This window comes from Chiroxiphia lanceolata, chromosome 4 (genome assembly GCF_009829145.1).
Source record: "Chiroxiphia lanceolata isolate bChiLan1 chromosome 4, bChiLan1.pri, whole genome shotgun sequence".
NCBI classification, from domain to species: domain Eukaryota; kingdom Metazoa; phylum Chordata; class Aves; order Passeriformes; family Pipridae; genus Chiroxiphia; species Chiroxiphia lanceolata.
The window spans coordinates 29,620,453-29,641,653 of record NC_045640.1 but is presented as its reverse complement, the minus strand read 5'-3'; the positions used below and the strand labels follow the sequence as shown (position 1 = coordinate 29,641,653).

At 39.0% G+C, this 21,201-nt stretch overlaps 1 protein-coding gene across 5 annotated transcripts in view; it reads left to right on the top strand.

Annotated features, from left to right (window-relative positions):
* The window catches only part of DLC1 (DLC1 Rho GTPase activating protein), a 260,438-nt gene that overhangs the window by 222,355 nt on the left and 16,882 nt on the right, over positions 1-21,201 (top strand). For all 5 annotated transcript variants that reach the window (XM_032685723.1, XM_032685722.1, XM_032685721.1 and 2 more), the window contains 2 exons: positions 11,892-11,963; positions 14,957-15,038. In XM_032685723.1, the coding sequence (XP_032541614.1) occupies positions 11,892-11,963; positions 14,957-15,038 (154 nt within the window). The remainder of the gene's footprint in view (positions 1-11,891; positions 11,964-14,956; positions 15,039-21,201) is intronic.

Here is a 21,201-nt window from a genome sequence, read left to right as displayed (position 1 = left end):
GCCAGCCCTGATGTCACCCCCGGAGGCTTTGATCCCGGTGAAGGAGCAGCACCTCCTGCCAGCCGGGCTCCGCCCCCACAAGCCCATTCTCGAGGGAAACAGAAAGCCGATGCCGTTTTCAAGTCGGGCGATTTTACATTCCGTGTCACCCTCCCCTTTATTGCAAACAACCACCAATGACTTACTTCCACCATAACTGTGAAGTTGTTGAGCAATGTGTGTTGGCATTAGCCTAATGAGCTCTGTTGTCAGTTGAGGGTACTTGGTGCAACAATTTTTTTTTGGTTGGTTTTTTTTTTTTTTTCCCCTCGCATTCTCTTTGGGAAAATTTGAAGAAATTCCTGCTTTTAAACAATGTGTTTAACTAGGTCAGAAGTTAAATGGCTGATCTGTCAGAGTACTTAACACATCTAATTTGAAAGACTGGAGAATGCAATTTTATCTTAGCCATCAATTATAGATGCTTTTTTTTTTACAGGAGTAAGTGTGATCTATTTGAATTGCCCTGCCCTAATCAAGAAATTCCCAGCAGCAAATCAGTAACAATTCTGTGAGTCAGGTTAAGTTTTAAGGCTGTTTGTAGTGAACTTAAGGAAGATAATAGGCAGGCAGATTTCATATGAGCCTCTGAGTGCAAATCTGTCAACAGCTCAGTGCCAGACTGATTCAGCATCCATCTGGCAACCAGGCCATTGCTGGCTGACAGCACATGGAGTTGGTATTAGGCGTGTCTGTTGATTCCAGAGCTGTAGGCTGCTATCTTGTCTTCCAAGGTATCCTTACTGCTGTCCACTGGGCATCTTGCTTTGCATCTCCAGTAGAAGCGAAAAAAAAAAAAAAAAGGCTGAGATGTCCAGGAAGTGGGATGAATGTCTCTCAAGTAAATGTTTTTGGGTTAGTACTTCAGTTTGCTTTTGGTGTCCTAATTAGGTCTGACATTCTTAGATTTTATAATAGAGTATATGCAAGAGAAGATGTAAATGAAAAGAATCTTCCCAAATAGATATTTACAAATTCATAGAAATCAAAGCATTTGGAGCTGCATTTTGGAACCTCTAAGACTTCCTGATCTCTTTATCTGCTTTTAAAATAACTTTGATTGTTAATTGATTTTTTTTAATCAAAAGGAAGTGTAGATACATTGTTTTAAACACCACGGAGCTTAAATTTCATTCAGTTTCATTAAATTTCATTTCTAAGTGGTAGTTAAAAGCAAGAATGTATCGTGTCATGTTTTTATTTGGGTTTTAATTCTCAGTTGTGTAGATTCATTCTACGATTTTTAAGTCTTGAGTCGGGGTCTTCCCAGCTAGTTCTGCAACTGCTCTTGCTGGGCCAGAGAGCAAGACTGATGCTAGTCATGGAAACTCACAAGTGCCCTATGTATTTTGCCTCTGATGGGGGTAGGATAAAGGTACTGTAGTTGTACTCATGCACTAAACTTGAATGTTTATATTAGGATTCCTAGAAGAAGCAGATGAGAGGTGGATTGGTTTTACTTTTCTGGTTATTCTGAATCATTACATTCTAGGCAGTGGTTTGTTTGAGGCATGTGAATTTATGAGTTCTTCAAATATTTAGAGATGCAGTTTGCGCTGTAAAGTTTTTTCTAGACAAAATACCACAGTATGTCATGTTTGGCCTTCTTGAGAGATTCAGACTTCTCTTCCAATTCCCCTCTGATTGGAGTTGTGCTATTGGCTTCAGCATAAACACAACTGCACCCTTGACTGCTTAAAAGGAGACAGAGGAAGAGAACTCATGTGCTTAACAGGATGGTCCTGTACTGTAAACAAGCGCTTTTCATGCTTAACTATCCTTCCTAGCGACAGGAAGAAGGAAATGAGGCTATGCAAAAGGACCCTGACACATTTCAGACAATGCCAGACCCACCCTAGCATTCATACAGTATAGCCAGAAGACTTGGGGAAATAAAAATAACTTCAGATGTTTCCCCTTCCTTCTTGTGCATGTTATAGAAATACAGCAATCAAATGATCTGCAGTTCATAGAAAATTTGCTAGTTTGATCTCCACTAAGTAAAGAGATGATGCCTCTGTATATTTTATGTATATTCTTTGGGCGTCACATTGTTCTGCTTACAGTCTGAACCTTGGTGTTTCAAGGTGAATTAATTACAAAAAACTATATCCTCTCTAGTGATGTAATAAGTGTAGATATCCAGTAATTTTCGTAATTTCAGCAATTCCAGTTACATTTCTTGCTTGTATTTAAGTGATCAGTAATTCTGTCTGGTGCAGGGTATCAGATTTATCTTGAGTGTATTTGATTTCCAAATGTTTTGCCAAGTTTTTTTCTTTTTTTTCCCTCCTTTTTTATTTTCTCTTCTATTTTCACCTCTTCTCCTGTTTTAAGGAAAAAACAAATTCTGTCTTCCAGCAGTGATGAGCAGGTCTCATGAAAGGGGTACAGGACTGGCCTGTGATTGGAATTTTCTGCTTCTTTTCACTGGACACTTATTCTACCATCCTTGCTGACAGTGCTACCCTATCCTGCATAGCATACCTTTGAAATCAGTAGGTCTGCTAGTACAGTGTAGTGTTGACATAACTGGCAAAAGCAAAATAGAGTCAAGAATGACTTAACCAGCTAACTTTAATTCACTGAGTTTCCTTATCTGAAAGTTACAGGTAATACTCATACCATTCTGAAGTACTCTGGTGTCTTTAGAAGAGTATGATAAACATTTTTATTTGTTAGGATGAATATTCTTTCAAATATTGTCTTGTATTTCATTCCCTTGGGAAGGACTGTGCTAGATGAGACAGGATCAGGAAAAGATGTTATCTGGTCTCTCTTCTAATGAAGACACAATATGATGGCTCACTTATTTCTGGGAGTTTTTAAAAAGTTCAAAATGGTGCAGAATTCCTTAGATTTAGGTTTAAATATATCTGGTTTACATTTGTCTAAATCTCTCCATTCAAATGGAGTAGTCTGTGCTAAGAATAATTTCTGAGAAGGTGCATGAAAGACATTTGCTGAAGCCAGTGGTGGACAGTTTGACCTTCTCAGACCTGTTCTTGTAATTTACTGAAGATTCAGGATTAAGAAAAACACACACACATACACACACATCCCCTGCATTTTTGCATTTTGGGGATGTTCTCTCTGTGACTCTGTGGACCCACAGAAGTGGATGTTCTGCTGGCCACCCTTCCTTCTGTTCTCTGTGGATGTCTCTGAGAACAGATTTCCTGTGCATATAAGATACAAGAAACTTTCCTGTGTAAAGCTTCATTATGTGTTTTAACTTCCCTTCTTCCATACATACAAGGTGTGACCATTAGATCAAGTACTGAAAAAAGCATTTTCAAGGATGGAATATCACATGGGAAAATCCATGTTTATGTCTTTAATTCCACATTAGGGAAGGAGGCATTAGTCTGGGATGCAAGCAGCTGTATGCTGGGCTGTTTCACTGCCACTGGTATTTTGTGTCTAGAGTTGTATCATCCACACAGGATGCAGTTTGGGACTGGGTCATCGATGAGGTTGGCTATAAATGGTTATAAGGTAAAGGTAGGCATTCTTCCATACAGTTGTTCCTACGTGCATGTGTGGATGGTTTTGAGGTTGAGGCTTCACAAGCTTGAAGAAGCTTCTACCATCTGTAGAAAATCTATTTTCTTTTGTACGAACCATTGAGACAGTTCAGATCAGTTCTTATACCACTGTTATTTCCTAGATCTGAACAGGTAACCCACATTTCGTGCTTTTTTTTTATGAAGTGTCTGTCATGCTGGGCCTACTCACTTTTGCTTCCCTTCAGAGTTCTATGAGCCTTTGTGTTGAGCTTTGCATACATACAGTGTGCAAGTTTACTAACTTGAAGACAGGGTGCAATGGGAGGATATTAATGCTGGGCTTAGGGGTAGCAATGGTTAATGTTTGCCCTTCAGTATGTTCTCAAAGGTCATACTAACCAAGTTATTTCTGAGAGAAGAAAAGGTTAAAGTCATCTTCTGTTTTGCAGTCTTTGTAGGAGGATTCGTTTCTCACTCTGGAATCTGTCAACATGACCTCCATCAGAGGATTTGGCTAACTGCTTTCTCTACCCCAAATAATCCTCCTCCAAGACCACCCTGTGTTAATCAGGCCAGATAAATAACCCACGTGCCCAATTATTTCTTAAGGGTTTCTTAAGTCACTTGACATCTTGTTCCTCTTCATCTGTGAACCTTCTTAAAAACAAATGGGAGAAGACTACCTTTAATCTCTAAAAAGAGTTATTTGTCAAGAAAACAACTGCATGAAGCTTTAGTTTTCTGATTAAACAAAGTTAGTTTTTAACTTTAGATCACACTATTTTTTAAATTACTTTCTTAATTCTCCTGTATATGCTCAAAATTGGAAAAAAAAAACAATTTAGAAGTAAATAATAAACTTGGTTTATAGTATAAACCAGGAGTTGTGATGATTCTTTTGTGTCCTAGAAGATGCTTGACAGAGAGATGGGGAATATCCTTTATTCCAGTAACCCTGTATTAGATCCTGAAATGGTGTTGATTTGGCTTTTCAGAGCACATCAGTTGCTCCAGGTCCTCTTGACAGAGGGGAGGAGAGGACCTCTTGCCAGCCAGGGTATGCTCTGGGGGGGGGTGGTTGTGCCTTCTGCCCTCCTGCCAAGAGCACTGTCCTTCCGTGTGCTCTAATGAAAACCTGGACTTCTCCTCATGCTAAAAATAATGAGAACTGTGAAACTGACCCTGTTTATTCCTGAAAAGAGTGTTGGTGGTTTTCAGAGACCCATGGATTCATGTTGGGAAAGTACTACTTAAGTCCTCTGAAATATAGGAAGGCTCCCATTGATTTCAACGAGTATTGGCTCAATCCCTAAACATTTTAAATATTTTTAACAAATGCTGTTTCTTTTTTTAAGTTTTAAGCTGAAAAACTTTGTAGTGATTTTGATATGCTGGAGACTATGAACAGGAGGTTCAAGTTTAATAATTAGATTTTCACCCACAAAAGCAGTATTGTGTTTCGTGTGTTAGCCAAGAGCATTGGTGAACAATTAAAACTACTATATTCTGTAATCTGGTATAGTTGGTAGCGAGGGAAATTACATACAGACAACATACAACTATGCAGATATTTTGGAAACTGATCACTTTTTTTTAAATTTTTTATTTTATTTAGCTTTCATCAATAAGGGAATAAACAAACTTAAATCCCCATCAGTGGAAGTCAGCCATTTGCTCTCTCCAAAAGCTCCACTGACAACAACAACAACATCAACAAAGGGGTTCAAGCTTCCTGCTTTTTTTTTAGAGAATACATCAATATATGACCTTAAACATGTGTTTCCTTACTTCTTCTTCATCTCTTCCCACACAAATTCCAAACATACTCTATTTCTTCTCCCAGTGTCCTGTGGTTTATACATAACATCAGCGGCGTAGTTACTGTCTTGCTGCAAGGCTCAGTAACTTGAAAAGCAAGTCCCATGTTCAACCCAAAGCCAGCAGGAACACTAGGGGAGAGTATTTTTTTCATCATATAGTTGAGAAATATCTGAGTAACATTCATCACCTATTTATAGGGTTTTTATTACTAGAAAGCAGTATATGTATTTGATATTGTGTATGGTTTCCTTCAAGAGCTTGTGGGTTCCCCTCCTCCCACCCCCACAAAAATTCTTAGTAAGAAAGATTTCCTTAAAATTCCACTTGCATCCATATTGACTTGAATTGATTGTTGAGACAGGCAGTGATAAGTGGAGATCCCAGCATGTATTGTTTTACTGTACCAGGTAAATTGAAGCACAGTGAAATACAGGAGCAGCTGCTGTTACAGAATGTAAGTTGCACTTTAAAGGTGAAAGGAGAAAAGTGACTTGGGAAGGTTGTTAGCTTTCATTTCAAAACCTGCAAGCTTGTAATCAGCTCAAAAGCTGTACTTCATATTCTCTTGATCTCACTGGTTCTTCTAGAAATGCATCATTCATGGGCTGAATGTGTCAGACTATTATTTTAGAACAGTTGTATAAGATTAGGTTGTTCTCTTACAATTAGGAGAAATTCCAAATGAGTTAGAAATTTGGCAAGAGCTTTTTATGGGATTGTCAGAATGCTCTAGCTTTTAGTAGTTGAACATTTATTGACAAGCTTCCCAGGTTTCAGTGTTTGAGAGCATTATCCTTATAAAATGCAGTTCTTCCCTAACTACATTTTTGCTTTCTTTAGTCCTTGTTATATGCTGCTTTCTTGAAAGGTGTGGAGCACAAAGTTAATGACACTGCCTAAGGAATATTTAATGATGTAAGTTTGAGAAAAAACAGACTTATGAAAAGGAATTTAATTATTTTCAAGCAACAGTTGCATATCTTCAAAGTGAAAACCATCTGAGGCCATGGACACTTAGCAGGCTAACTCTTAGGAAGTCAGTCATACTGTCCCAGCTTTAAAGGGCTGCAGGCATATGGCATTACACAAAACTGATTTATCATTTTCAGTGCCTGGCCTGCTCATTTGTAGACAGCTGCCACAGTGCAGTTATTTCCCCAGTTTGTCTCAGATTTCACATCCATGTTCATGTATCTATAGGCTGAGTGGTTGTATAGTGTGATCAGGTCTGGTGTTGGGACTGCAATTCACATGGCAGGAATGCAATTCGACACTAGGAAGAACGATTGCTTGTACTTGGACAGGGGAATTCTATCCAGAGAAGAGTATTTCTCATATATACCACAGCTGGTCTTAAAAAATATGATCCTGAATGATCTCAAGCTCCCCAGTAGCTCAAGACAGTGTTTTGGAGTGGAATACAAATTTTTCAAAGCACCAGAAATTTCAGAGGGACTTGATATGTAGGGAGAGGTAATTTCTGATACAGACAGAAAAAGAGGATGAGCTTCTGAGCATGCAAGCCCTTTTGCAGCCATTAAACTGGAGCATCAGTCCTGGATGGTGAAGAAACTTTTTTGCTCTATGTGCTCCATGTGCTCCTCTGTTCCTTAGAAAATGTGCAGATAGTTTATGGAGTTTTAGGCACTAAAATAAAGAGCAAGTGTATTCATCTCCAGCATTCATGGTCTGAAATCATATTCTCTGCACTGCATGGGAGAGACTGTCCCTCAAGCTAATTCAGAAAGATGATTTTGTGTTCAATTTTTACAATTTTTTTCTCTATTCTGAAAGAAAAGTCAAATAATGAATTTCAACTAGAATAACTTGGTTTAAAATCAAGTCCAAGATGAAATTAAGAAACTCAAACAAACCAGTTGTTATGTATGACATTGCAGTGAAACTTCAGATGTCAAGTCAAGCCCATTTTTTTCTGAAATTTTATTTTAACAGTTTGACCAGTGTCACTACAGATTTTTGCAGTCTGCTCTCTTAACAGAGCCAAAAGGTGAGATGAGTAGAACTGATGTGTGGAGGTGCTAATATGGTTGTAAAGGTGTCTGAGTTGAGGCAAGAGGAAACCATCTGCTTGGAACTGTTCGTAAGATGTTTAGCACTGAGGTGAAAATTGAGTCAGTGCATGACTGTACAAAGATACATCTGTTTTTCACCTTGTCCTGAAGCCCCTGAGAGAGCTAGTGCTTAAATTGCATGTTATTTCATGGAAGCAAAAAGAAAGGAAGAATGAAAGTAAATGATGTTGCTGTTCCTAACTGCACTGCTATGATGACTTTTTTTCTGAAAGAAAATTATTGCAGCATCACATCGTGTGGTTTTTATTTTCTATGGGAGGAAAGGTGTCATCAAACAAAAGACTATAGACATCTTAGAGCTATCCCTTCTGCAACTGCAGTGTAAAATAAGGTGTGAATTGAGATATTTTTGCTCTGAAGGTTTAAAGTTGCAGGGCCAGAAACCAAGATTAACCAAAGTTTAACAAAAAGCAAGTTAGACTTTTCCATTTTCACTTCCCAGTCTGGGGAGAACTGGGTCCTCCTAATCCCCGTGGAAGTGGGTAAATAAGCAGTATTAGTTCCCAACCATACACAAAAGGAACTCCTACCCTTGATTTGAGCATGGAGGCTTGCTTTGTGAAATGGACTAACAAATAAAGCTGTTTCCAATAAAAATTTCCTGTTTCCTCTTTAACACATTTGCCTGCTGTTTGCTTAAACGACACCAAGAATAAAGACTTCATTGTACTCCTTTTTGGTTTTTGGGGGGTTTAGGTGGGGGGTTTTTTTGTTTGTTTTGTTTTACTTTCTAAGAGATTTTTTTATGTATCAGGACATTTAAAAATAATAGCACAATTTCTTTCTTGCCAGTGGTTCTTTGTACCAGAACCTCCTGCTGCTGGGGGAGGGCACAGGATGCACATCTGAAAAGCGGCACATACACTTCTTGCTTGGAATGTATACTGAATTGTAGTTTATTGTAAAGGTTTTAACTGGCAAGGATGTTTGATTCAGAAAGGAAGTGGCACTGCAGGAATGGAGTGGGAAGGAGGGAGTGAGACTAGTCCTTTGCCTGCAGCTACTTGTATCAGTTCAGCTGCCAGGCCTACATTGGAAATCGCTTTGCATATTGTGGCAGATTATTGGAGCTGACATAGGGCTTCATGAAAATGGATTGGAAAGCAGTGTAGAGTTCTTCTATAAGCTCCCTCTCCTCCTCCTGCCTATCAGCTGGCCCCAACCAAGCAGATCCTGTGCTTGACAGTGACGTCATAGCTCAGATAATGATCTGTAACCTAGGTCCCCTGGGAGACTGAACAAAGGTTTCTTGATGCTCTGACCCTTCTAAAACCTTTTAGAAATAACTGAAAAATCTGACTTTGGAAGGTCTATTTTTCTCTCTTTTCTCCCTTATTATCTTGATTGCCATTGGTTAGGATGACAAAGACTTGCACATATTCTCATGTCCACCTGGATACGAAACTGTGGCAACTTGCAAACCAGGAGTCTCAGGGCTAATACTCCTGAGCTGGAAACTGGTATTTGGAAATTGTAGGAATGAGCTTCTTCCTCTAAGGTAGTTTAAATGATTTGAGCAGAACCTCACATGTAACCGATGTATTTTATTCTCAGAGGCAGGTTCCAGTTAAGTTGCAGTAATTAACTTTTTACCTATACAAGCTCTCAGCTGTTTAAATTTGTATCCCTTAGATGAGGAAGCTTGATCAGTGTACGTGGCTTTCAGTGCAGCCTATTCAGCACACTCTGGCCTTGATTCTCACTCTGGCTATATTTTGATCTGCCTGAATTTCACATACATACACAGTTTTGTTCATACTCTGGCTCATCACTAGCCAGCTAGGTTGAAATGGGGAAACTGGGTTGAAGAATTACCTTTCCATATGTCTGGTCACACCGCACAGGTACAGTCTAGGAGCCAACTGAATTTAGCCAACTGGAGTTGAACAAAGGAGCTACTCCTTTACATCCCATCTCCACTCTGTCACCCCTGTCATGTCTCTCTCTTACACATAACTTTGTGTGGATGGAGATGACACAGAGAGAGCCCTGACTTCAGGGGACTGCTTGGTTCCTTGTTCAAGACAATACTCCAAACCCCTCACCCTTCCAAGGACTTACAACAGGACCCAGGTGCTAGAGCCCTTGCTATGAAAATGGGGCAAATATGGCTTTTAAACCCTTGGTGCTGCCTTGTACCCAGCCCTAAGCGTTTACCTAGCCTAATCGGTGAACAGGTCCACTGTGTTTTATTATTCTCTGGAATTCTTGTGGCCAGATAGGAAAAACCCTCGTGTTTCATTGCCTAGGTAGACTTCTTGGGGGATTCTCAAAGGTATTTTGAAGGCAAATATACTCCGAAAATCCCAAAGGCACCTGACACCTGGGTGCCCATAAAATGTAACTTCCACATAACTTATGTATGTATTTACAGAAAAGATACACAAAGCTTCTAAAGAGAATGTTTAAAAAAGTCTGATATATGCATATTCATAATTTTCTAGCTCTAGAAATATTTTATAGGTCATACACCTGGGGTGCTCAGTAAAAGACCTGTGAACAAATATTTAAACACATTGAAGAGCCCCTGTAGTAGTAAGGAATCGATGCTTTTTTCAATTGCACTACAAGCACCTACTTCCACTTTTAGGTAAATTCTAGTTATTTGGGATAATTTTTCTTTCTAGTTTTAAATCGAGTAAAATTCTCATTCAGTCCTGCAGGATGTGACCTCTAAGATATTGCATCTTATCTTAAGTACTCTTAAAAATTTATTGCAGATTTTTTGCTTTGCTACTTTAGTTGCTTCTGAGATATTATTATCATGTTGTTTGTTCTTGCTTTAGTAGTACAAGTTTTAAAGATATTTTAGAATTTTTTTTTTTATTTCTTTATTAAACTTCCAATGTGTTCTCTTAGGGTAATGAAATTAAAATACTACTTTAAGCAAAACTTTACAATTGCTTGCAACTGGAATTGAAGAATGCCTTTCCTTAATCAGTAGCTAAGTCAATATGTCTGTACGTGCTTGTTCTCCTGTGGTCCCATAACTCAAAGGTGAGGCAAACAGAAGTTGCACAAATGTGTGCTTGTCCTGACTTCAACAAGAGTGGATTTTTAGATGTTTATTTATCTGGAATGTTGTGTTTTGGCTCACTTTAACCCCTTCGTTTGGATATGTGTTTTAGCAAAGTAGTCTGGCAAAGCACAAATATTTTAACACTATTGTAGCACTTTGTAAAATTAGAAGGGGATTACCATCATTTTGGAGATGCTAAAAGTTGCCTACCACTTCTTCCAATTTTGTGTACCTGTATCTCACTGGGACTGTTTTATAGCGTGTCAAAATCTTGAAATATTTTACTTAATTTGTGTTTGGCTCTTCAGTACCCTGTATGTAGTAACCTGTATTCTGAGCAACTCTAAGCAAACTCTTTGCACATGGTTTCTCTAGCAGGTAGCTATATATCTTCTCCAAGTAGGTGGCAAAATTGTGTACTGAGTTGTACATAATGAAGCTTTTCTTTTCTGGTCCATCAAGAACAGTGAATATAATCAAAGCTCAACAAACTTTAATAGCTTCTGATTGCTCATTGTCTGTTTGATCAGTTCTAAGCAGGGAGCTAAATTCCCAGTAGAACTTCCTTGAATTTTTAGAACAAAATTAGTCCAGTCCATTTCTTCAGCACTTGGAGAATACCCTAAATACCTTTTATATTTTCCTAGTTTGAGCTAATAGGATAACATATTCTTTATTACTACTTGTAGTAGGTAACAAATGAATTTGTGTGTAATTTATTCGAAGACTAATATAACCCATATTCAGAATGTTTCCTTTCTTTCAGTGTCATGTATATGTATGTGAATCATTTCATTCTGCGGCATGCTGTTTTGGGCAGTGTGAGGGAAAGTTTCCTGTAATATACTGAGTAACTCATAAATGCCTTGAAAACCTCCAGTGAAACTAGGTTCTTGTTGGGTAGTAAATATATGCTTGAGTGATCTGCAGTACAGTGTGTCAGTTGTTCTTGGGCTTGAGTCTGTCAGTACTATCTACAAGGTGTTAAAGTGCACAGAATTGCAAGCTCTACTAGGAATTTCTATCAAGACAAAGTACTTGTGCCAAGAGGATCATAAGATTTGCTGAACAAATGCAGCTCGTGTTGGCTGCAATGCTGGTTTCTCTAATGTTAGCAAAACCTGTATGGAATGATCCATAACTGTTGCAGTTTTCATTTGTGCCTGTTTCTCTAACTATTAAAATGATGAGCTGTTGATAAATGACTGCTGAAAACTAGTGACTTTCCAGAATCTAAGATCTGTTTGATGGTAAGAAAAGCAAACTGAGATAAGCAAACCTGTGTCTCTGTTCAAAGTTTCTGGATACTTTTGTGCTTATTTTGTAACAGGAATAGTAGAAGTGGTGGAGAGGAAGTTTTTGCTCTGCAGATGACTAATCAGAAGGTGTCTTATTTCTGTTTTCTTCCAGAAATCGAGGCCAAGGAAGCTTGTGACTGGCTGCGGGCTGCTGGGTTCCCACAGTATGCGCAGCTTTATGAAGGTAGGCTTCTGAGCTTGCAAGTCGACCATCCCCTGGCAACTTTTGGACAGTAAGACATAATATTCACCAATAAATGAGGTTCAGGGGCACAACTGAAGTGCCAGTACATAAGATGACTTATAGGGACTGGGCTGCTCTCTGCTACCCACCACATGCATAGATGTACCAAACCTAATGAGACTCTGAAGCACTCTTGGAGTTTTAAATTTGTTCCAGGTTCCCGATTCAGTCTGAATCTTCCAAATGTCCTCATAGAACAAATGTAAAGGTAAGCACTGTGGTACATTCCGTCTAGTTAAAACACAAATGAATGTAGTCATCCACTGCTACAAGACCAGTCTTGGAGAAATACAAAAGCTGTGTCCAGCTCCAATTGCCAGCTCTCCTCATGGAGCAGTGATAGGATATTCTGCGTATGCATTGGTGCATCTGTATGCCTCATGATTCCCAAGTCCTGTGTTTTTTTCCAGAACAATTTGCTTTGGTGTTAGACACAGGCTCACTGTGAAGGGAAAAAGAACATACAAGCTGCTGTTGCACAGATGTGCAGCTCCTCAAAGAGACTGCTGCCTTCTGCAGTCACTTGTCCTTCTGTAGGATGGATTCACTTTGCATGTCTGCTCAATTAAGACTGTTGTCTTCACTGCCTCTAACCTACTAGGAGTTTGCAGTTTTGGCATACAGTTCTCACACTCTGATGCAGAGTAACATATGGAAGCTTGTTTTAAAGTGTAACATCCTTTTTATATATGTATACTATTTTTCAGAATTTGCCCCCCACACCATTTAAAATTACTTGCATTATAGTAAAATTATTATGCTCTCTTAACTGCCTCTTCATTTTTACAAAATAAACTCCAGCTGCTGCTTGTAAGAATGAGCATAGAAAGTTCATTATTTACAGTGAATAACTGTTGAAAATTACAGCAAATGCTGAGCTGACTTTCTTGAAAAATGATCTTGTTGAACTTTGATTTGCAGCTGCATTGGCAATATGAGATGATAATAGCACTTTCAAAAGCAGTACTTGGCAAAACTTTTCTTCACCTCCAGAAATTAAATTTCCTTCTTCCTTTCTTCCTTTTTTCTCTCTTTTTTTTTTTGTTGTGCTAATGGAGATGCAAAGATTTTCTTGGGATGCAGAGCTGGAAGTGTGCTTCCACTCTTTGTTATAACTGGGAACAAAACTCTCAGCTGAATATGGGGGCTTGTGGGTTTTTTATTATCCTGAGCTGTAAGTCCTGTAACAAATTACTTGCATTCAGAAAATATGTGGTAACCTGCGGTTACCATTGCTCTACCTAGAGATTCAAAACTTATATGAAGTTTCTAACATATGACCATGTCCTGTCTAACATCAAAAGGATCACAGGAGTGAGAGAGAAGAGGTGAGAGCAAGGCCAGCCATACCCATTGAAAAGACAGCTGTCCTTACATGAAAACAATATACCATTGTCCTTTGCAAGCAGCAACAGCAACAACAAAACCAGCAACAGCATGGATTAAGACTTGTGCAGACTATCAAATTCTTCCAAGTCACCTCTCTCACTTAAGTTCTCCCACATGTTTTCCTATGGGCTTTCTAAGATGCTGACTTTCTCAGTGCAAGAACTTACATCAGCACTGCTGAAAAATACCAGTTGAATGCACTCACCCTCTTTGCTTGCACTTTTGACATAAAATAGTGAAGGGGAAACTTATAAATCAATTGGGTATGGTACAACAGTTCTGAGAAGTTGCCTATATAGAGTGCTCCCACACAGTGCATATTTAAAATGGAGAATAACTGGTGAACCTTTGCCAGTTGCTTTGCTAAGACTGCAGTTTTCTGTAGAAAAGACAGAATTCCTTGCATTTTGCAGATTATTTCATAATTTGTTTATTCCTGAGGCAATTGTGGAAGCTGCAGATATCCCAGCCCTGGAAGTCTTCGAGGCCAGATTGGATAGGTCTTCGAGCAACCTAGTCTAGTGGAAGGTGTCCCTGTCCATAGCAGGGGGCTTGGAACTAGATGAACTTTAAGGTCTCTTCCAACCCAAACCATTCTGTGAAAATCAGGACATATAAATTCATTTGAGATATTTTATGTTGGTGTAGAAAATACCTTTCTAGAAATTAACATCAGTCTTATAATCATTCCAACTCCTTCTTTCCCAGTCTCTAGAAATTAAAAAATTTGTAGATAATTACTTGGACCAGGAAAATTGTGTGCAACTGCAACAGTATATTCATAGACTGGCCTTGTATTTCTGTGTACCCTGAACAACCAGAGACTTTGGGTGGGAGTTTTAGCTGTGCAAGGAATGCCAGATCAGGACCCATATGACAGTCAGGAATCTGTGGAGGACAGTAAATAATATATATGTGGTTGCTGCTTCAGAGCTGTAGTAAATTTTCAGCTCTCTGCCAACATTGGTTCATCCCCCTCACTCTCCTAGTTGTTTACCTAAATAATCTCCTAAGGAAAGGAGGTAGTATGGGCTCCACGCTGCTTGGCTTGCTTTCATTTCAATCCTTATCTCATTAATGTTGTAACAGTGTCAAACTTTTAAATAGCTTGATTAACAGCCAAGGAGATCAGGGTTGAGTTTTTTCATTCTTTCACAGAGTTTTAGCATTTACTGATCTTTTGTCTTTAATATGAGATATTAGTACTTTGATGGAGATTGCATATTTATTTTAAATAAAGCTAACCTGAGTTAGATTACACTTATGTTTGAAGCTTGTGTTTGCCTCTTTCCCTCCCACTGTTTCATTGCTGCTTTGCTCATTTTTCCTCCATTCTGTGTATAAACTTTCAGTTACCAAATCTTGTCAAAAATGTGTACGTGAAAAGGAAGCACCTCTGGCATTTGAGGTGATAGCATGTGTTTACCTAAGAAGTGCCAATCATTGGCATTTTGATGAGCTCAGCTGGAGGCAGCTGGTTGTTTGAAATAACATACCACTGGGAAAAAGTGTCATTTTGGTTCCATCTCTCTCTTTTCCTACAGATCTCCTTTTTCCAATTGACATCGCTCTAGTCAAGCGAGAGCATGACTTTCTGGACAGAGATGCTATTGAAGCATTATGCAGGTAGGTGAATAAAAATCACACTGCATTTTGAAACAAAACCCTTCCTGTGTAATAGAAAGTACCTAGAAAAAGCCCAATAAAAAAGCATACAGAAGTATGTGGTTTTCTTGAGAATAATATATTGGGCTATAATGTTTGGGAATCTTATTTAAAAGAAAGTTAGAAGGAGAGTGGCCAGAGTCTTCATGACAGAGATTTCATAGGCATATTTTTTATTATTCTTCTTTGTTTGCTTCTAATTCGCAAACTAGTTAGGCATGTGAAAGCAGAACTATAAAAAAAAGCTATAGCCATCTGCACATACAACTGCAGCACCCATTCCCACACAGGAATTGGGTTTTGGAAGCAGTATTAGCAAAGCGATGCTGGTGCACTCTCCTTTCTTACCTTGGTGAGCAGCCGTGTATTCAAACAGTATTCTATGTATACAAACCCTCATGCTGGCTTCAGTGCATCACCTCGTGTAATGCGGGTGTGACTGAAAGTGATAATGTAAGCCAATCTAATAATTTGTCACTGCTGCAAAGACTGGCCTACCCTTAGCCTCCCATTAATTTATCCTTGTTGTTTATGGGCTCCTTCCACAAACTTATTCACCCCACAAGAAGAGTCTTGATAGTCCTTTGCTGGGTTAGTAAATTAAATCAGTGGAAAAGTATAATAAACTTCAGAGGAGGTGTGAAGGATGGGGCAGGGTCCCACAGCCAGCTGCAGGGGCAGAAGGGATGGGTAGAGAAAAAGAGGGAGCAAGACTTGCTGGTGTGTGGCAGGATGTTTTTTACAGAACCACAGCCTCAGCATTACTAGTTTTGTCATAAAAGTAATTACAATGTCCCCATCTGACATCATCTAACATTAACCCATCCATCAGTTATCTTCTATAGAGCGAGTCTGCAATCTTAAATGGGGAAAAAAAAAAGCTTTAACTTTTCATGTCTCCTATTACCTAGAAATAAGTGCAGTTTTATGCCTCTGTCCTTCAGTATGGCAGCTTTCCAAACTGCCTGCAAAATGAATGCTTTTGGATACTGCGTGCATGTTGTCTGCAACTCTAAATGTCAGTAATTCTAATGAATTACAAAATCCTTTTAAGAACAGCTTTAAGTTTATAGTGCTCTCATGCCATCACTGCCATACTTGGAAGGGAAAGAGAGGGACTGGAATTTAGAGTTCCTCAGAAATATTTACAAGATTTTCAAACTAAGAAAACAGATTTGTTGTCCAGTCATTAGGAGGGGAAAAATCTCTTTAATATTAAATTCACACTCAAGATGCGCCATGCTCAAGTGTGGGACACCTATTCCATTGATGTTTAAATGTGATGCATTGGTCTGCTTATTTGTATGTCCTGGAACTTGTGAAGTCATTGAACAGAAAGCAGAGCAATGTGAATAAGTGCTGGTTCCCAGAAGTGTGGTCTTCCCTTGTCAGGAAAACAAAAACCAGTGAAACCAGAGTATTTTGGATTTGTTGCTCACCTGCAAGAATACTTCTTAACCTGGGATTATTTAATTATATGGGGAAAAAAGGTAGCAGATTGTTTCTCACTGGTGAAAGTAACAATGTGCCCTCATATCTCTATGAGACTTGCTGCTAGTGTGATGCATAAAAGCAGTTAGCACTTTTTCTGAACATAGAGGACAGTAAAAAGATCTGTGTCCAATGGAAGTCTACATTGCAAGTCTTCTAAGAAGGGTGAGAAAACCAAAATTATATGTGTATATAGTTGTTTTGTGAACATAGAAAGTCTGTAATAAGGCTGCTAATTGTAAAAGAACCACTTTCATCTTCAAATTGTTTTCTGTGTAATATGCATAAGAAACCACCAGTCTTGAGACAAGCTACCACTGTAGCTTGAGACAAAAGATTTTAAAGGCTGAACTGTGTCATTCTGAAGCCTCTGGCTTATACATCAGAGTTATCTTTTACAAGGTAGCTTTAAAACTGACCCTAAAGTTTCTCCAGAAACATTGAGATTCCCACCTCAAAATGAAACTGGAGCAATTCAGTTAATCGTCTCAGATGTCTGAATTTGGCCCTTTACCATTTGTGTTAGACAAAAGCAGTACATTACCACATTTCCACCTCTAGACTTTTTTTTTCCACACCTCCTTGTTTAATTTTGCAAAGCTCATTAAAAAACATGGGGAAGCACATACTTTGGAATGCTGCCTTTCTGCCTGCAGCCTGGGTTTATTTTGACTCATGCTATGGTCAGTGTGTAAACAGTAAAGGGTTTACTCAGTAAAAGAAGTGTTTCACAACCGTAGGTCTATCACTGTTTCTTGACTGAAAATCAGAATAGTTTGGGAGTTGTTTGCACTTTCAGCACAGAGCTAAGTGAGCAGTGTACTGAGTGGATGGTAACAAAATAGTAAGTGGTCTGTGCTGAGAATCTGCTTTTCTGTATAACAGACAGTGTTCTGCCAACAGTTCTAATTACCTTGTTCTGATTACTGTATGTGAAAAAACTGTTTTAAAAAGACTGTAGAAATCACAGTGACAGGGATTTCTTTTTTAAGTTTGACGCATTTTAGATGATAGTTTACATCTGAATAGTATTGTTAATTATTATTTCATACTCTTATTAATGTAAGTAAGAAAATTAACGTAACTCTAAAACCAGCTTATTAGTAAATGTTTTGCCAGATTCCTTTCTAAATGGAAACAGTATCAATATCCACCCCATTAAGTTTTTTATGGAAGAATTTCAAGTGAAAAGCAGCTTGAGACTTGAATTAAAGAGATAGCATATGGCACTCTGTAACAGTAGAAGACAGATGGTTAAGAAATGTCATTTATTGATCTTACCATGAAATGTAGGGTTAAAAACATAAGAGTGATGACCCTATTTTAAGTTTCTAGGATGTTTCCTGTAGTGACTGTGCAAACCACTGCTGGCCTTGGTTTCATAAGATTTTATGTAGATTAATGACTGGGAATTTTTCTCTGAAGGATAACTGGCTGCATCATGTGCTGATGAAACTAAGTACTGAAACATGCTTCTATCCTAGAAGTTGTTGCTAAGTACAAAATACATAGCAAACCATGATGGAAATCCTCTTTAATCTCCTTATGCATAGCTAGAAAACTACCACAGTATATACTCAAGAGGTTTCTTAAGTCTTTTGTCATCAGGACTTCTCACCCAAGAAATCACTTGTAATGTGTTTGCATGAGCAGCGTTCACTGCTCATATCATTTGGTTTGTGGAGAGTTGGCCTCCTTTGCAGGTTAGAACATGCAGATGAACCCCAGGAGCCAACGTAGAGGCTGTCCAGTGAGACAAGAAAGCCCTTGTATCATTAGTTAGTTACAGGTATGATGGAGCTGGAATTTGCCCTATAAGAGAAAATTACAAGTTTAAGTTCATCAAGAAAATATTTTAATCTTTAGAGGTAGATCATGCAGTTAGTGCATGGGGTGAGAATTTCTCCTGTTAATGAGAACAAAATGAATTACCCGGGGTTATAGCCAACATACCACTGACTAGTACCTAGGTTAAAAAAAAGACTTCACATCATAAGCTCATATTTTAATTTAGAAGTTCACACTTTAGTTTTTCCTAGTGAATGTCTTGTTCAGGCTGCATTTCTTAAGAGAAGTTTGGACTACACTAGTTTGGCCATTTCTGAGGAGAAGACTGGGAAAAATGCATCATTTACTCATTTCTGAGAGAAACTCCAGTGCCTTATGTTTTGGGCGCAGCAGGTTCAGGCTTCCAGTGTAATTGCCACTCAGGGCTGATATGTGCCAGTCTCAACTTGGGGTCTGGGACTGAGAGGCAGGCCCTGCTGCATCAGTCACCCTCAGGAGGAAGGGTTTTGTAGAGTCCGGGTGAAGAAGCCTGGGTAGGAGTACAGGGAGAGTGAGGAGAAGCAATGTCTTGGAGATAGAATGCTCTATGGGAGTAAGATACCATCTGGATGTGAAGATGTATAGAGAGAGGGCTGACTCAAAGGCATTTGTCTGAATGATGGGAAGGAATATTATCTTGTCATCCAGACAGTCATCTAGAAAGTGGCCAGGGTAGGAGGCATTGTTGAAATTGAGACTGAGACAACCAGACGGTAAAACAGCTGTAACTGCTGTCTGCAGCAATCCTGCCCCATCCCTCCATCTCCCATCTTGTCTTCAGGAAGGTGTCATTGAGACAGGTTTGGACAGAATAAGACAGAGCTAAAGAATGAGGCAGGCCTGCTGAATGTCAGTAGGGAAATGATAAGTTGAATTTATACCTGGGAATGGAATTACCAAAGGAGAAGGTCCAGAGCCAGAAGAGAAAATTGTGGTTCATTAAAAAGCATCGATTTGATGAGATCTGTAGAAAATGAATTTGTGAATATATGCTTTAAAAGTATTGCAAAGGTTAATTACAGTTGGATAGGTAAATCTCATCCTGGCAATGCCTAAATTCTATAATCTTAGCTTTGCAGACTCGCTAATGTGCTTGGAAGGTAATTTTGCATCTTGCACTGCATTTTCAGTGATTTATAGTTCAAGAACCTGGGCACTGCTGAATTTGAGCAGAAGTTGAAGCAGAATGTGTGATGTATATAATGAAAGTTGAAGACTTGAGGCAATTTCTGCAGAGCATCTAGATTTTAAAGGGGAAACTGTCAGATGTGTAACAGAGACTATTTGCGTCACTTCTATTGTATTTGACTTCACTCATTGGGGGTAACCTTATCTTACCTTCATACTAATTTTTGTGAGATGTGTACTGGGATATCTTTTTTCTTAAATACCCTCTGTGGAAACAGAGGTCTTTGCTCTATGTTTTTCCACCTATTTCAGGGGTTTATTTGAATAGGAGGAAAGTCTGGGGATGTAATCTCTGTGAAATCAGAGATTGTCTTTATTAGCGGTCAGACAGGCTGGAGCTAGATAAAGCCTGATCCAGGGATTCAGTGATAACTTCTCTCTGCATAAGTCAAAGGTTGCAACACTGTGAAATTTGTAAATTATTACACAATGTAGAATTGAAGCCAGTTTAATATTTCCTGGTCTTGAGGTCCAAGAGTTTGAGAGGAGAATGTGGTTATAGCAAGGAGAGGGAGACAGCTTTCTGATGCTGCAGGGCCTCTTGGAAAAAAAAACAAACCAGTTTTGTTGTGTAGCACATAGATGGGACGTTCACCCTTCATCTGCACTGTAAATACTATTCCTCTGAAATTCAATGGACATGTGTGGGTGCAGGTACTCACCAGCTGCAGCCAGCAAGACTGAGCCTTTTGCCTTCTAAAGTCAGAGCAAAGATGAAAATAGAGAGATCTGCATAACTTTTCTAACCTGCCACTGCCCTACTGTTTGACCCATGGCATTTCTTCCTGTTTCTCTTCTTTTCTGCTGTGTTGTGGCTGGGTCTAATTATAGATCAAACTGCCTTTTCTTTTTCACTTCATGACTGCTGCAAAAGCATCAGTAGGAGCTTTCCCATTTTCTTTGATGACTTCAGGATCAAGCCCTGTGTAAATACCATCTGCAACCAATCCCATGCATAAAAGGCGAGGGAAGAGAGAAGAAACTAGTAATTCATCCTCTGTGCACACATTTTCTAGATTAAAGTTACAAGTTTCATGAATCTGAAAAAACTCCTCTGAAGCAACAGGGCAAGTCAGCATTTCTTTTTTTGTTGTTGTTTTAGTTTTTCAAAACTGCAGATACAGGCTCTTTACACTTTGCTCAAACAAATTATTATGTGAAAATTACATAACTTACTTTGGAATGAATTAGGCTTTTTAAAGCTGCTGTTGAATTTAACTGTGGTCTACTTGAAGGAAAAGAGCGACCCTGCTCTTCTGCCTCTTCCCTGCACACACAACTCTTCACGTAGCTCTGGGGACTGACCTGGGGGAAATTCAACCCCAACAAATATCGAAAGATTAGTTTTCAGCTCGGTTAGTCTCCTCATCATACCAACAGTACAGCCTCACGAGTGGAAGTATTGACACAGAGGACTAAACCATCGCTTCCATGAAGCTGCTGCTTCAGCTTTTTTGCCTTCTGCATCGTGCCCAGCCTGTTTCTGCCCTTTGCCTTGCCATAGCACCAGTATTTCTTTAACCACACATTACCAGTACAGGTTTTAGCTGAACCATGTCCCAGTGGAGCAGTTTTGGGGAAGGCAGGGGTGTGGAGAAGGGCAGGGGACCACAGCAGC